The sequence below is a fragment of the Lissotriton vulgaris genome, chromosome 9, assembly GCF_964263255.1.
Source record: "Lissotriton vulgaris chromosome 9, aLisVul1.2, whole genome shotgun sequence".
Taxonomy (NCBI): domain Eukaryota; kingdom Metazoa; phylum Chordata; class Amphibia; order Caudata; family Salamandridae; genus Lissotriton; species Lissotriton vulgaris.
In genome coordinates this window covers 434,555,256-434,572,031 of record NC_141697.1, presented here as the reverse complement: position 1 = coordinate 434,572,031, position 16,776 = coordinate 434,555,256, and the positions used below count along the sequence as shown (strand labels likewise).

Genomic DNA, 16,776 nt, shown 5'->3' with positions numbered 1-16,776 from the left:
TATTATTTCCATTATACCAAATCACTCAAATAAAATACCAGAACATCAAGGTATATGTCAAAGTGGTTTATTGTACCGTTATATATAAATAGGTAGCAACCCCCAATTTATGGTTAAGAAAAGATGGCATGCCATACAACATTATCAAATATCTATACAGAGGCTTGATTTAAGCTATTTGTATGCATTAACTATTAATACAATAAAAAGTAGTAAACGTAAATACTATTTTAAATTCATACTTTAAACAATCCTTTATACTTAAAAATACTGTATGTTCAAAGAATACCTTAAAGTGACAACTTGAAACATTAATACAAAGAAAAATAGTTCACAATCTCTATTTTTGAGAATGAATACATCTTTGTGTGTAGTTCGTTTAGTGTGATGCAAATCTGTTAACCCTATTGTGTGTCAATATAAGTCCAAAAACATGATTTCTATAAAAGGTGTCTAAGGCAAATAGTTTACAGGTACATCTTTGTAGCCAAACCTGAGATTGCTAACCAAAAGATAATCTGTGTGCACAAAAGATGGAACTAGAATTCTTGCTTGGTTAGCTGTATTGCAAACCCCACAAATTACAACAGCTTACATACAAAAAATAAATTGTGCTATATTTTAGCAGTAGTGCACATTATATAGGCTTTTTACAAGATTGAAAATATTAAGGTTTACAAAAACCTTAAATGAGACTAAATTTAAAGCAGTAATAAAATATATAAATATTGCACACTAAGTAGGTGAATACTAACTGTACCAAAATAACCAACTGTGTTTGCCTGGGTTACATACTTAATCGCATATGTAATATAGAGATTAGGATAAACAGCCTAATATACCAAATATGTCAAAATGACAGCACAAACAATGGCAGGTATATTGGAGCTGGTCTCGGAGGTTTTCATGTTTCATTGGAAGAGCTGTACTTACTGGTCCCGAGATTCATAAAGCAGTTTTGCTGCCTTTAAGGGAAAAAGAAAGATGCAAAATAAGTAAATACAGTAATTTCTTTAATGAGAATGCTAAATAACACATTACATTGTTTTACAGATGTGAAATTCAAATTACCATTGATTTTCTTCAAATACAGAACTGCAAGTCATCTGAGAAAATTGAAAATAACTAGTATTTAGATAGTAGCCCTAGGACTGCATAATACACTAACAATAAAGTTAGTACAAAATCGTATTTGGTATAGCATCTAATTCCTTATAATACACAACAACTGTTTGAAAAGTGAGTGCGTTAAAAAGAAGCCAATGATTTTTTAAATGAAGTATCTTCTTTTATGACTAAGTTTGTTGTTGTGATAAAAGCCGGAAGCCTTTCTTACTCAAGAACAGGATGGATAGGGAAAACAAAAATAAAACTATTAAATTTGGTTTAACAGACCTTTGCTGGAAAGTCGTACTGTATTTTTGAATCTACCATCTGCACAGTGCAATTGGAGGTAGTTACACCGGTGAGCCACATGAATTTTGTGTTTTGTTATTCAGTTGAGCCATACATTATAGTGATTGAGTTGGTTGAAATAGCAGTGATAATGGGGAAACAGTCTTAGACTAATTTCTTATTGAGGCAATATAATCCTGGCTCTATCCCCATTCTCAGACTTGTGGCTAGATTCTACAGAAATTAAGTACAGGAAATGATGAGACAAAGGGGTTGTACAAAACTTACTAGTTAAATGTAGGCTTGCTCTAGTTGTATACGCTTTGGGTAAAAATGTAGCCACCTGCCCAACATTCTACATGCCAGGAGAATGCCATCAATACTGCCACAGCAAGTTAAGCTCCATGTAGAAAGCTACTGGTGAGACAAGAATGCCTTGCATTGTTTTGTGTCCAGGTGAGCCCCCTAGGAAAAGCAGGACTCTTTTCGGAAGAGTTTGAGATTTAGTTTCGTTCACAGTGAGACCTAGGGATGCAAAGAGATTGCAACACTCTGCTATGTCGTTCTGTACTCTGCACTTTGATGGACCTTTGACTAGCCAGTCGTCCAAGTACGGGAAAACCTGGATCCCTGCAGAGCGTAGTGCCGCCGCTACCGGAGCCAGGCACTTCGTAAAAATCCTTGGAGCAGACTGGAGGTCAAATGGGAGAACTTTGAACTGATAATGGGCGCCAGCCACAGTGAAACGGAGATACTTTCGATGTTTTGGGTGAATTGGGATGTGAAAGTAAGCGTCTTCCATGTCCAAAGAAGCCATAAAATCTCCCTCGTTTAGGCAACTTAGAATTTCCAAAAGAGTAACCATGTGGAAACCCTGCTTCTTGAGATATCTGTTGAGATTGCGCAGATCCAAAATCGGTCGCCATTCCCCTGATTTCTTCTTTATGAGGAAAAAATGGGAATAGAAGCCTGTCCGCCTCTGATGAACTGGGACTTTTTCTATAGCGTTCTTGAGGAGCGAACCTCCTTGAACAATAAGTGAAGACGAGGGGGACCCCTGGGCGGAGTTATAGGTGGTTTGGTGACAAACTCCAGGATGTGTCCATGTTGAACTAAGTCCAGCACCCGCTGATCGGAAGTAATCCGCTGCCACTGTTTTAGAAAGGCAGATATCTTCGCGCCCACAGGGAGGGAGGGAAATAAGGTTGGCGCCCGGCTGATTTCACTGTTTTCTGTGAGTGTCTCGCCCTTGAATGTTTGTGCGCTTTCGTCCGCCTTGGCGAGAGAAACTAGCTGTTCCGGACTGGCGATAAGACTGATCATTTTGCCGGTATTGAGGCTGATATTGTCTGCCTTGTTGGTAGTAGCTTCCTCTAGAGGAGTATCCACATCCTCTAGCACCTCTAAAAGATCCCCTCTTATACTGTAAAGAACCTAGGGATCTTGCGGTGTCAGTGTCCGTCTTGATTGCTTGGAGAGCCTCGTTGATGTGTTTCCCAAAATGGAGACTCTGTCATAAGCCATGTCCAAGATCTTTAGTTGGACCTCGGGCCTAAAGGTGGTAGCCTTTAGCCAGCCCTGTCGTCTGAGAACTGCAGCTCCTGCCAGTTGCCTAAAGTTCATATTTGCAATATCCAAAGCGCAGTCGATGGTTTCTGCAGCTGCACGTTCCCCCTCCATTAAGATCTTGCGTGCCTCCTGCCTTTTATCTTCTGGAATTAGATTAATCATTCCAGCCATCTCGGACCACATTTGGCGATCATAGTGCCCTCTAATCGCCAAAGAATTTGCAGCTCTGATCGAGGCAGCAACCATGGTGGAATTTTTTTTTTACCGATAAGGTCCATCGACGCCCCTCCTTCTCTGGTGGTGTAGTGATGGGGGTGGCTGGGTTTTTCGATCTTTGCTGCGCGGCCTGCGAGATGACCCCGCAGGTGTCCAATGAGGGATGAAGGACTATAGAGAGGAGCGCAATATTTTTTTATCAATCCTTGGTAACATGGCTGGCACAGAAGCAGGATTTTTCATCACTTTGACGCCTTCTTTCCAGATATAATCTATATTAGGAATGGCTCTGGACACCTTCCTAGTTTCTTCTTTAAAATCATGAAGAAAACATTTCCTGTTCCTCTGTTACCGGTAGTCTAGTTGCATAAGATTATGGAACCCACCTATGTCTTCAGGTGGTGAGTCTGAAGGTTGTGGAGTTGGTGAACACGGCATGGGAATAACTTAACTATCCCCTGGATCTAACGGAGGATTATTTGGTAACTCGCCCTCCTCTACTTCTTCATCTGAAGAAGTATCCGGAGTTTGAGTAGGCAAATCAGGTTGTGGAGGTTCCGTTATTGGAGACCTAGGTGGTGGAATCTCAGGTTGTGGAACCGGAACAGCAGGTTGGGGTGGAGGCACGACCTGCTGCAGCGGAAAACGTTGCTTATAGTCTGCGACGATGGCCTGTAAATCCTGAATAAGGCTCGGAGGCAGATGGCTGGATTCCGAAGGACGAGATCGCCTTTGGTATTCTGTCTGATGAGGCACTACAATGTCCTCCTGATAGTAATGGTCAGAATAGTCATCATCCTCCTTCTCATAATCATTATCATTTTCGCACTTAATGTTCAATTCTGAAGGATGGTGAGCTATCCCAAAAGCCCCCTCATTGTCATCATCCTCAATCATTCTCCTCTTCATGAACATGTCTCTAAGAGATGGGAGGGCGTAAGTGGCGAGATTTAAGAACCTTCTTGCCGCTGGTATGATATTAATTGAAAAGTTTTAGAAGAAAGCGGCGTAGGAAAAGCCTGTATAGTGGTTGGAGGCTTTGCTGAAGCAACAGCTATTGGTTTTGCTGGAGGTGTCGAAAACAGGATCGTCGACGGACTCGACGTCGATGGAACCACCGTCGACTGGCTTGCTTCTTCGTCGACGGTACCGTAGATGACTTCGACAGGCTTCAATGGTGTTTGTCGACGAGTGCTTCTTAGATGACGAGACTGTCGTCGACAGATCGTCGACGATTGTTCTTTTAGTCACAATGGAGATCTTAGTAGACAGGATAGGAGAAGTGATGGTTGTGGTGGAAATCGTAGCCGTCGACGAAGGATCAGAAGATGAGATGGTAGTCACAGGTGAGGAGAGAGAAGAGGTCTTACTCACTGTTTTTTTGTAGATTCCTTGAGAGCTGGGGCTTCAGGGAGAGAAGAAGGAGATCTCTGTGAAGAGCCCAAAGTCGAGTGGGAGGTTTTAACATGTTTTCTCCCCTCACTTGGATAATCCTCCTGCGATCTAGCTCTCTTACTTGAGGTCGAAGCTCTGCCTTCATCATCAGTTGAAGCCTATTTGAGCCATAAGAGGACTCTGGCCTCCATATCCCTTAAGGTCTTGAGAGGGAATGTGCGGCAGATCTTACAATTTTTTGCCTCATGTTTTGGATTAAGGCAATAAATGCAGTCCTTATGTTGGTCATCAACATGGAGCCTTTTTGTCAGACATCCTAAAGTAGAGAAGAAACTGAGTAAAGACTCAGGGAGACTCCCTTCCACACGACGTGCAGTGAAAATCTGAGGAGAACTTGCTCTGCAAAGAGGGTTCTAGAGGGTGCTGTGAGCTGATTGGCTGGGACAAAGACCAACATTTTTAGCATGAGGTAGATAGGCTACGAGGGGCGTGGCTTGGACGCCGATGGGAATGGCGGCGTGAGCCCGGAGCTCCGTGCCCGATCCCTACAAACATCCTGTTAATCCCCCTACGCTGCTAACCATACCTAGCACACCGGGACTCTGAGGCATTCACATCACGCGGACTCTCGAATGTGGAGCAGCGGGGGCCTCCTGCGCGGCCCAGGGAGCGGATCGCCGTGACAGAGCCAGCCTGTTAGGGACGGCAAGATGGCGACGGGGCCCGGATGTTGTTGAGCATCCGCGGTGCGGACCTTATCGGGGACCGGCTACGGGACCAACGAGTGAGCGCAGGTGCTTTGGAGATGTGCTTCTGCCACACGAAGAGGCGGGGAGCGGTGGCGGCGAGTTCTGTGCTCTGAGCCCTGAAGTTCGTAGCAGCCTGTAGCCAAGCCCTGCAAATGGCGGCTGAGCGGCTGTTCAGCCGCAAACACGAAAGACTACTGCGGGGTGCGCTATGGAGCTGAGCGCTTGAGCCTGCATCAGTGAGCAGTCGCTGGGAATTGCCACCAACAGAGATTGACCGGAACCCAGGGTGCCCTGTGGTGGTGGTGTTGCCGGGAGCTGGTGATCGGGGGCGGCGACCTGAGGCCTCCGGAGATACCGCAACGCGGCACAGTGCGCGGCAGAACACGTGCGAGGAAGAGTGCAGCCGCTGAAGAATCCCGACAACGGTGCCCGGTTGAGTGCGGTGCGGTGTGCCCGTGCCCTGTGCTGCGGAGGTGGGGCGGGAGTCGGGCGCACAGCACGGCATGCACCTGAGTGAAGGAGTGTGGCTAAGTGCAACGGGCCCCGTGAACAATGCTGTACTGATACAGGGAAGAGGTATGAGCGGTGCGAGTGTCCTCCCCTAAACGACTAACACTGGAGAAGAGAGCAGGGCATCCTGCGACCACAGGAACTGGCCATCGGGGACAGCGCTGCAGCCCCAAGTGGGTCCCTGGGCGGGAAGGAGGCACACCGAGACCTCCATTAAATCCTCCGAGCACCTGAGGCCTCACGACTGGGCGAAATCCTCATGGGCCACGTGTATGATTGGGCAACGGCTAACGCAAGCGAAGCGCTCTATATCTGAAAGAAACACGTTAGTGTTAGATTCCTTACCTTAGAATATCCCCAGGCGTCAGTCTGGATCCGGAAACTTTTGCGTAGCAGTACCCCTGCGCGTGGGTAGGCATCGTCTGCAGGCGTCCCCTGCGGCTCCGCGTCAGTCGTTGGCGTCGTGCGCCGTGATGACGTCGCTGGAGTATATAGACGCCGCCTCCGCGCGCTGACGTCAGTTCTTCTTTTTTCCGCGCCAGCAAGCGCAGATCCGAAGAGCAGTACTCCGGTCTTTTGACCAACTTTGTTGTAACTTCTATCTCTTTTTGGTGCCTGGTAGGATGCCCGGTTTCAAGAATTGTGACGGGTGTGACCGCACGATGTCGGTCACGGACCATCACCAACTCTGTCTCCGGTGCCTGGGCCCCGACCACGACGTGGACGCCTGCGTCGACTGCCGGGCTCTCACTAACAAGGCTAGACTGGAGCGGTCCCGCAAGCTGCTTGAGCTCCGGGTGTCGGCCCCGCGTTGGGAGCGGTCTCGGTCCGGCCGGAGGTCCAGGGAGCGTTCGAGGGAGCGGTCGCGGAGCCGCGCCGAGCGCTCCGGAAGTAGTCACCATTCGTCGGGCTCATCAGGTAAGAAACACAAGAAGTCGGGGCATCGTCATCGTACCCCCGACTCCCCCCGACGCTCGCGCGACGCGGCCGGGGGTTCGGGTGAACCCGGCTCCGCGAGAGTCGCCGGCGCGGCCTGCCCCATACCCTCCGGTCCCTGGGCACGGTGCGACGCCTGAGGAGATTGAGGCGTACCTCATGGCCATGAGGGCGCTCAGTTCTCCGACTGGGCCTACGGCGCCTTCGGGCCCAGTGCTACCGTCTGGAGGCCCTGACGGGTCGGGTGTCCCTGGCTCGACGCCATCGGGTGTCCCTGGCTCGACGCCATCGGGTGCTTCGGCCCCGGTGCCGCAGACAGCTCCGACCCCGGCGCCGCAAGGGCCTTCGGGGTCGACGCCGGCTGGCCTACCGGCTGGTTCGGCGCCGATTCCATCTGGGTTACCCCCCGACGCCGCCCCCGCGCGGCGCCGGTTCTCCTGTGCCGGCTTCGGCCGGGGCTCCGGTGCCGGCTCCGGGCGGCGCCGTCCCCATTCCTCCCCCGAATCCGGACGCGGAGTCGGACCGGCGTCGATCGACGCCGGGCTCGACGCCGATGGGGCCTGTGAACCCCGAGGAGCCGGTCTACATCGTTGACTCAGAGTATGGAGATGATGAAGAGTACGGGGAAGGTTGGGAGGGGTCTGAGGACCCTCTGTCACGTGAGTGCCAGTATGACCTGGACTGGACAGGTGATTTGGGGGATGCCAGTGGTCTGGACGACTCTCCTAACCCTGGTTTTATCTCTCCTCCTTCCGTGGAGTCGGTGGAGGGTGCTGCATTTTCAGTGGTGCTGATGAGGGCTGCCAAGGCCTTACACCTTGAGCTCCCCGTCGCGGCCGTGAGGCCTAACATCCTCACTGAGGTCTTCAAACCGCAGTCATGCCCACAGGAGCCACTGCTGCTGTTTAACGAAGCCTTGTCAGACGTTCTGTTGGGCACGTGGTCCAGGCCCGCTTCAGGTTCGCCTGTTGATCGGAACGTGGCCAGGCGCCACTGTCCTTGTCCGGACGACCCCAAATTCCTGTCCGCCCATCCCACCCCTAAGAGTCTGGTGATCCAAGCCTCTACCTCCCAGACCGCATTCCCGTCGGCCCCGTCCAATCGGGAATCCAAGAGGTGTGACCAGTATGGTAAAAAGGTCTTCTTGTCCCTGAGTCTGGGACTGCGGTCTTGCAACACCGCATGCCTCTTGGGCCGCTACACCCACTCTGTGTGGGACACGGTCGCGGAAGTGCTGCCAGAATGCCCCATGGAGGTGCGGGCGAAGCTCGGCAAGGCTGTGGCTGAGGGCCGAGACGCAGCTAAGTATTCCATACGGTGTGGTCTTGATACGACCGACTCGCTGGGCAGAGCTATGTCAACGACGGTGGCGATTCGTCGCCACGCCTGGCTGAGATCCGCCAACTTTTCGGCAGACGTCCGAAATTCCTTGATGGACATGCCGTTCGATGGCTGTCGCCTCTTTGGTGACAAGGCGGACCACGCGCTGGAACGCTTCAAGGACTCCAGGGTCACGGCCAAGTCCTTGGGTCTTTCGACCCAGCGCCAGCAAACGGGTTCGTTTCGCCCCTTTCGTGGCCAAGGAAGTGGCGTCCCCACACGTGCTGCCAGCCACGCACCGCAACAATCTTTTCAACGCGGTGGCGGCCGTGGAAACCGCCGTGGAGGCGGTCGGGGTCAACGGCGGGGTCAGGCCACAACTCCCCCCGCAGCATCTGCCTCCAAATCCTCCTAGTCCGTGCTTTCGGCCCCATGTGACGCCAGTGGGTGGCAGGGTTCGCCATCACCACGCTCGCTGGCGCACAATTACGTCGGACAGGTGGGTGCTGCAACTCGTCCGAAGGGGCTACTCCCTCCCCTTCGAGACTGCTCCTCCAGCCATGCCACCGTGTCGGGGGACCACTTGACACTTCTGCAGGAGGAAGTTACGGCCCTCTTGGCCAAGGGGGCCATCGAGCGCGTTCCTGGGCCAGAAGTAGGGCGTGGTTGCTATTCCCACTACTTTCTGGTACCCAAGAAGGACAAGGGGGGCCTACGTCCTATCTTGGATCTAAGGAACGTCAACGGCTGCCTCCGGAAGGAGAAGTTCAAGATGTTGACGTTAGCTCAGGTCTTGGCTGCTCTAGACCCACAAGACTGGATGGTGGCGTTGGACTTGCAGGATGCGTATTTTCACATCCCCGTCCTGCCGGCCCATTGGCGTTACCTGCGGTTCACGGTAGACCAGGAGCACTTTCAGTTTATCGTGCTCCCCTTCGGCCTTACCAGCGCCCCACGGGTGTTCACAAAGGTGATGGCGGTGGTCGCAGCCCATCTGCGCCGGTTAGGGGTTTCAGTCTTCCCCTACCTAGACGACTGGTTGTTGAAGGCGGGCTCGCCCCAGACAGTCGTCCACCACCTTCAGATGACGGCAGACCTCTTGCACGACCTGGGGTTCTCCATCAATGTGCCGAAATCACACCTGTGTCCCTCTCAAAAGCTCCTTTTCATCGGAGCGGTTCTGGACTCGGCGCAGTTTCGGGTTTATCCTCCGGAACGGCGGGTCCGGGATATACAGGCTTTGATTCCCATCTTTCAGCCGCTATCCCGGGTTTCGGTCAGGTTGACGCTGCGGCTGCTGGGTCTGATGGCTTCCTGCATCCTTCTGGTGCATCACGCCCGGTGGCGGATGCGGGCTCTGCAGTGGGACCTGAAGTTTCAGTGGGCCCTGAAGTTTCAGTGGGCCCAGCATCAGGGCAACTTGTCCGACCACGTCTTGATCTCGGAGGGCACTGCGACACAACTGCAGTGGTGGCTTACGGACCGCGATTGGGTCAGAGGCAGATCCCTCTCCCTTCCCCAACCGGAGCACGTTGTCGTGACGGACGCGTCCCTCCAGGGCTGGGGGGGCCACTTGGGAGAGGCAGAGATCAGAGGCATCTGGTCTCCGTCGGAGTCCCGGCTCCATATCAACCTGTTGGAGCTGCGGGCGATTAGTCTAGCACTGAAGGCATTCCTCCCCTTTGTCAACGGGAGTGTAGTGCAGGTGTTCACCGACAACACCACCGCCATGTGGTACTGCAACAAACAGGGCGGAGTGGGGTCGTGGACCCTTTGCCAGGAGGCTCTGCGCCTCTGGCAGTGGCTGGAACGTCAGGGCGTGACTTTGACGGTTCAACACCTGGCAGGCTCTCTGAACGCCAGGGCGGACGAACTCAGCCGTCGGTGCTCGATGGATCACGAATGGGGTCTGAACTCGGACGTGGCGCAAGGCATCTTTCTGCAATGGGGAGAGCCTTGGTTAGATCTATTCACCACAGAAGAGAACGCGCAATGTCATCAGTTCTGCGCGTTGGAGTTTCCAAGACGGCACTCGCACGGCGACGCCTTTCGGCGCGAGTGGAGTTGCGGTCTGTTATACGCCTTTCCGCCTATACCACTTCTGCCCAGAGTGCTGAAGAAGATCAGGTGCGACCGGGCCCAAGTTATCCTTGTGGCTCCGGACTGGGCTCGAAGGTACTGGTATCCCGAGCTACTCAGCATGTCAGTCGGTCCCCCGATCCGCCTGCCCCTTCAGGAGGACCTTCTGTCGCAGCAGCAGGGGACGGTCCTCCACCCGAACCTGTCCAGTCTCCACCTCCATGCTTGGAGATTGAGCGGCGGCAGTTGAGGCTATTTGACTTGCCTCCTGAAGTCTGTGACGTAATTCTGGCAGCCAGGCGTCCCTCCACTAAGTCGTTATACGCCTGTCGGTGGAACAGATTTGTGGCATGGTGCACAGCAAAGGCTGTGGATCCTCTTTCTGCCCCTCTTTCCGAGGTTCTTCTGTTTCTGCCCAGCAGGGCTCTGCTCTGGGCACTATCAAGGGCTACCTTTCTGCCCTTTCAGCCTTTCTGAGGCTTCCTGATCAGCCTTCTTTGTTCAAGTCCCCGATTGTTAAGAGATTCTTGAAGGGCATCACACACATGTATCCACCTGTTCCGTTTGTGATGCCTCAGTGGGACTTGAACCTGGTTCTTACCTTTGTAATGTGTGCTCCCTTTGAGCCCCTTCATTCTTGTTCTCTTCGTCTCCTGACTTTGAAGACGGCTTTCCTGGTTGCCATCACCTCTGCCAGGAGAGTGAGTGAGCTCCAGGCCCTTTCTGTCCAACCTCCTTTCCTGTCCATTCATCCTGACAAGGTGGTTCTAAGGACTAGACCTTCCTTCCTGCCCAAAGTAGTTTCTGCTTTTCACATCGGGCAGTCCATCACCCTCCCTTCCTTCTTCCCGCCTCTGCATCCTTCAAAGGATGAAGAGCGGCTCCATCGTCTGGACCCAAAACGTGCGCTTTCATTTTATATGGGTCGCACGCGCCAGTTCTGGGTGGATGACCAACTGTTTGTTGGCTACGTGGGTGCGAAGAAGGGACGGGCGGTGTGTAAACGCACCATCTCTCGGTGGGTCGTTCTGTGCATCAAAGCGTGCTACTCTTTGGCTCGGAAGGAGCCTCCTGTTGGGCTGAGGGCCCATTCCACTCGGGCCACGGCTGCTACTACTGCCCTGGGACGGGGAGTCCCTTTGCAGGACATTTGCCAGGCGGCTACGTGGGCCTCGCTGCATACCTTTGCGAGGCACTACTGCCTGGACAGTCAAGTCTGGAGGGATGGCTTCTTTGGCCGTTCTGTCCTCCAGGACTTTCTGGTGTAGGAATGTATTGGTTCGCAGACCCACCACCGGGGTTGGTATTGCTGGGGTATCTATTCTAAGGTAAGGAATCTAACACTAACGTGTTTCTTTCAGATGAACAAGTTACTTACCTTCGGTAACGATATATCTGTAAGAAACATTAGTTAGTGTTAGATTCCTTACCGAACCCTCCCTTCCTCCCTCCCCGTTCTGCAAACTGATACCTAGGGTTAAGGACATCCCTTTCAGGGCCCTAGTTTCAAATGGCACCAGTGTTGGTTCTCTCATAGCTCTGCGTTTTCTGGCGCGGAAAAGCTGTGTACAAAGAACTGACGTCAGCGCGCGGAGGCGGCGTCTATATACTCCAGCGACGTCATCACGGCGCACGACGCCAACGACGGACGCGGAGCCGCAGGGGACGCCTGCAGACGACGCCTACCGACGCGCAGGGGTACTGCTACGCAAAAGTTTCCGGATCCAGACTGACGCCTGGGGATATTCTAAGGTAAGGAATCTAACACTAACTAATGTTTCTTACAGATATATCGTTACCGAAGGTAAGTAACTTGTTCGTCTGGGGATGACCGGCCATTGCAATAGGCCTATGTTGCATTGGGCTCTGATCAACCGCTAGCGCTACACTTAAGGGGCACTAAGCAACGGTATCCTCTACAGGGGCTGGTGGCACTGTGGAGGCACTGGTGCGGCGGGGCACCTTGTGATCAGTCCGGGGGGGGGGGGGGGAGATCTGCTCCACCTCACGACCTCAGATGGATCCCTGAAGGCTACTGTGCACAATCCAAGTAGAGCTCGTTATCTACTGGAGGCTTAGTGGAGGAGCGGGACTCAGTGGGGGTCTGGGAGTACTCGCCTAGCTGTGATGAAGCCTAAGGGCAAAAAGGACGAATCCGCAGACATGAATGATGCTAGTAAAACGGGGCAGGGTGCCGCTGAAGCGATTCCGGAGCAGGGACTCCAGCAGCAGTTTGAGAGGATCCTTGACGCCATAGCTGCATCGAAGGAAGCCCTTCAAGAAGACATTGCGCAGGTGGCAACTGGGCTAGGGCTTTTGCAGGCAGACCACTCTAAATTGGCAGACAGAGTGAAAACAAATGAGGTTACCCTTCGGGACTTGACGCCGGCCCACGCCACCCTGGCAGCCAAAATGGCGGATGCTATGGACCGTATAGTGGCATTAGAAAGGAAAGCAGAGGATTCCGAAAGTCTAAACAGACGCAATAATATACACGTGGTGGGTCTCCCGGAGAAAACGGAGGGGCCGATATGATCACCTATTTGGAGAACTGGCTTAAGACAGTGGTTGCGCCGGTAGGATTGTCCACCTTCTTCACCCTTGAGAGCTCATAGGGTCCCGGAGCGACCTCCACTACCGGGCGCCCCCCCCAGGCCAGTAGTGGCTGGATTACTTCAGTAAAAGGATAGGGATCTGCTGATACAGAAAGCGCGAACGGCTGGCCCCTTTGCGGTGGGGAATAGTAAAGTCACAACCTTTCCAGATTACACACAGGAAATTCAAAGGCGCCGTGCATCGTTCCTGGCAGTTAAGAAAGAGCTCCGGGAGGAGGGGATCCAGTATTCATTGATTTGCCCTGCGAAGCTGAGAGTTATTGTGGATAGCACAACACAGTTCTTTCTCACACCAGAGTAAACGTGGGCCTGGCTGGAAACCTACAGAGCGGGCACGGATCACAAAGAGAGACACCAGTCAGACCCGCCCAAAGCGCCTCGGATGCAGAGGATAAGGAGAAGAAACAGGACCCTGAGATCACAATTGATGTCACAAGTAGCGGCGGAGAGACAAGGAGCACTGGAGGCGACGTCCTCGATCACTGGCTCACAGAAAACTGAGTCGGTGGTAGGGACAGACACAGAGGAGGATAAGTTGCGTTCAGATGCTGAGCAATAGGAAACAGATCGCAATAGGGGTCCGGAAGTTACGCCCAGGACAGCGGAGGGCATGCTCGATGAATAGTCTCACTGAATGGCCACTGGAGGTTGCCACACTGACTCAGAATGGTTGGACATATGATTGCGACTGAGAATGATGTAGGAGGGGATAGATTTGGCAAATTATGTGGGGGATCGAAACACTGCGGGTGAGGGCTGGCGCGGCTGCCTGTTGGAGCCGAGCAACCCCCAATTGCCCTTAAGGCAGGCCTGTAGTGACTACTATGGGAGATCGCTGTGCGAGTTGTAACATGGTTTGGATGGGGGCTAATAGTCTTATATTAGGTCCTGTTGTGGGGGGGGGATGTTGATTGGGATGTTGTTGTTTGGGGAAGCGACCTTGGTGTGGGCATGCAAATGGTGAGAACCAGGAGGTGGAGGTATGGTTGCCATAGGGAGGTTACCTGAATTGTGTTGTATCACATGGAACGTACGAGGTCTGCACACTATGGCGCGGCGGCATAAGGTACATGCATATCTAGTGTGAAGAGGCGTTTAAATAGCTTTGCTTCAAGAGACCCATCTTACTAAGGCGGAGGGGCAGGCGCTGCAGCGTAGGTGGAGGGGTCAAGTGTTTAGCACGTCGTATTCAGCGTTTGCCAGAGGGGTGCTGATCTAGGTGCGAGCGGTTGTCCCCTTCCAGGCCACAAACCATATTTTAGACCCAGAAGGCAGATACGTGGCAGTAGAGGGGAGGCTGTACGGCAGAGATGTTGTACTTAGTAGCATTTATGCTCCAAATGTGGATCAAGCACCCTTCCTGGACCGAGTATCAGGGGCTTTAGCCCATTACCTAGCCGGCCCAGTGATAATGGGAGGGGATTTTAACTCCATAACGGACGTAGTTCTTTATACGTCACATCCCCCACTAGTTGACTCTCCAGTTCGTCGATTAGCTAGGAAATGTTCAGAATGGCAGGGGAACTGGGGCTTAGTGGATACTTGGCGCGTACACCACCTTCAAGATAGGGATTATTCCTTTTTCCTCAGCTCTGCACGAGTTACATGTCAGGATAGATACGATATTATGTTCCCAATCCATAGCCCATTTGACAACACACTCCGAGTATTTAGCTAGGACCATATCTGACCACAACCCACAGTTACTGTCTATTAACTGGCTGCGGGAGAGATCGTCGATACCTACTTGGCGGCTCCTCCCCGAAACGCTGGTGGACAAGGTTTTTCAAATAGAGGTTAAAGAGGGCATTGAGCTTTACTTTGAGGAAAACCAGGGGACAGCTTCTACTAGAGCAGGGGAATGGGACGCCTTTAAAGTGGTGATACAGGGGCTCTGTATCAGTAAATACTCGGGGGTAAGGAAAGTGATACTCAGTGATGTGGCAAGGTCGGAGAAACAACTGAGGGTGATAGAGAAGCAAAGGCCCGAACAGCCCACATTGCAAGCGAAGGAAACTGTAGCGGGTGAAATAGAGTGCTTGCGATGTTTTGATTATAGGAATTACACAGTAAAGGCTCACGCGGAGCGGGATAAAGTGGCGCAAATGGCTAACCCGGTCCAGAGAGGGTGCTCAGTCATGAGGATAGAGACAGCCGCTGGGGACATGGTTCATTCACAGAAGGAGGTGCTATCACGGTTCCTAACATTATGAATCCCTATACCAGTGTAATTTGGGAGTAGAAGGTACGGATATAGAGGAATATTTAGCAGGGACACGCTTCCGCGACTAGAGGAAGGACAGGCGGAGGAATTGGGGAAAGATATTACACTATCAGAGATCCGGTGGGTGATCAAGCACATGGCCCGAAACAAGACACCGGGAGCAGAATATTATGCACAATATGTGGATATCTTGGCTCCCCGCATGCTGGAGGTGTATGCAGAGGCCAAGGAGCTAGGTCAGTTGCCTATGTCCATGCGGGAAGCGTTGATTATTCCCCTTTTAAAGCCAGGAAGGGAAGATGCGGATGTGACCTCTTATAGACCGTTGTCTATGCTGACAGCGGACTACAAGATCCTGAGTCGGATATTAGCAACCAGGTTACTGCCGTTTATGTGCACGCTGATCAGGCGGGATTCATTCCGACTAGGAACACAGCTTTGAATATTCGGAGATTAGTGTGGATTATGGGAGACAGCCATTATGATGCGCTGTTACCGGCAGCCCTCTCAGTGGATATTGATGACCTGCTCCTGTTTTTGGACAACACGGAGGACGCATTGCTGTCACGATTTGGAGCACTTCCGGGCCTTAAGGTGAACTGGCGTAAGACATGCCTCTTCCAGTGCGGCCGTGTGCACAACCGCCGCCGCTGTGTGGGGAGATGAAATGGGAACCGACATGTCTCACATATCTGGGGGTTCGAATCTACCATGATGCCACGTTGGAAGGGAATGTGGGGCGCTGTATTAGCGCTGTATTAGTGCCCTGAAGGCAAGTATGGCATTTTGGTCCACACACCCTCTTTCAGTAGTGGGGAGAGTAGCCCTCAAAATGGTGGCGCTACCAAGACTGCTTTATTATTTCCAGACCCTGCCGGTTTGGATCCCTCCGCACATATTTAAAGAACTGCGATCATTGACCATAGGCTTTCTGTGGGGGAATGGACGGAGGAGGGTGGCGCTGACTACCTTTATGAGGCCTAAAGCCGAGGGCAGGATGGCAGTTCCAGACTTTGAGCTTTATTATTTGGCAGCCCAGCTGCAGGTACTTAAGCTTAATGTTGCAGCGAGTTTCGGGGCCCGGAACAATTGCGAGGTGCAGGTATACAGAGGCATATCCTTTCGTATATAGTCTTACAACAAAAACTTACTTTGAGGGACTTAACGATGGAAGAGAAAACCCTGAGACTGTGTTGGAACAGGAGTCAGCGTAGAGCGGGGGTAGCACAACCATATGCACCGGAAATTGCGTTGGGAATGCTAACAGCATTGCCACACGGTGGGGACTGGTCCCCTCTCATGGAGTGAGAACAGCTGGGATTCCAAATGGTGGGGGACCTGTATGAAGATGGGGGACTGTTGCCCTTCCAGGCTATACAGGAGAGGTATGGCATCCCAGATGGTAGCTTCCTGATTCATGCAGCGGTGATGGCGGCAATTCAGAAGCATTGGAAGGGGGGCAGGTGGAACCGTTGACTACCATGGCTTTGCCAGTATGTTGTAATGGCCGCAGGAACCCATAAAGCAGTCAAATGCCTTCAATCTCGGATGTTGCATGAAGGATTGCGGCCACTAGAGGCTTTGAAGCTAAAATGGGAGGCTAATATAGGCAGGCCAATACCAAACACGGCATGGGGCCATATTCTTAGAAGGACATGGAAAGGGAACAGAAACGTGCGTTTCCAGCAGGCACAATTTTTTATACTGCACCGAGCTTATTTGACCCCAGGGAAGATTAAGAAATATTTCCGGGTCCACTACACAGCGT

The 16,776-nt window shown here is 52.1% G+C and overlaps 1 protein-coding gene across 2 annotated transcripts in view; it reads right to left on the bottom strand.

Annotated features, from left to right (window-relative positions):
- Positions 1-51: 51 nt before the first annotated feature.
- Positions 52-16,776, bottom strand: part of ZFYVE21 (zinc finger FYVE-type containing 21) — a 293,833-nt gene continuing 277,108 nt past the window's right edge. For both annotated transcript variants that reach the window (XM_086937883.1, XM_086937882.1), the window contains one exon: positions 52-965. In XM_086937883.1, coding sequence (XP_086794009.1) covers positions 930-965 — 36 coding nt within the window. In that variant the 3' untranslated portion in view covers positions 52-929. The remainder of the gene's footprint in view (positions 966-16,776) is intronic.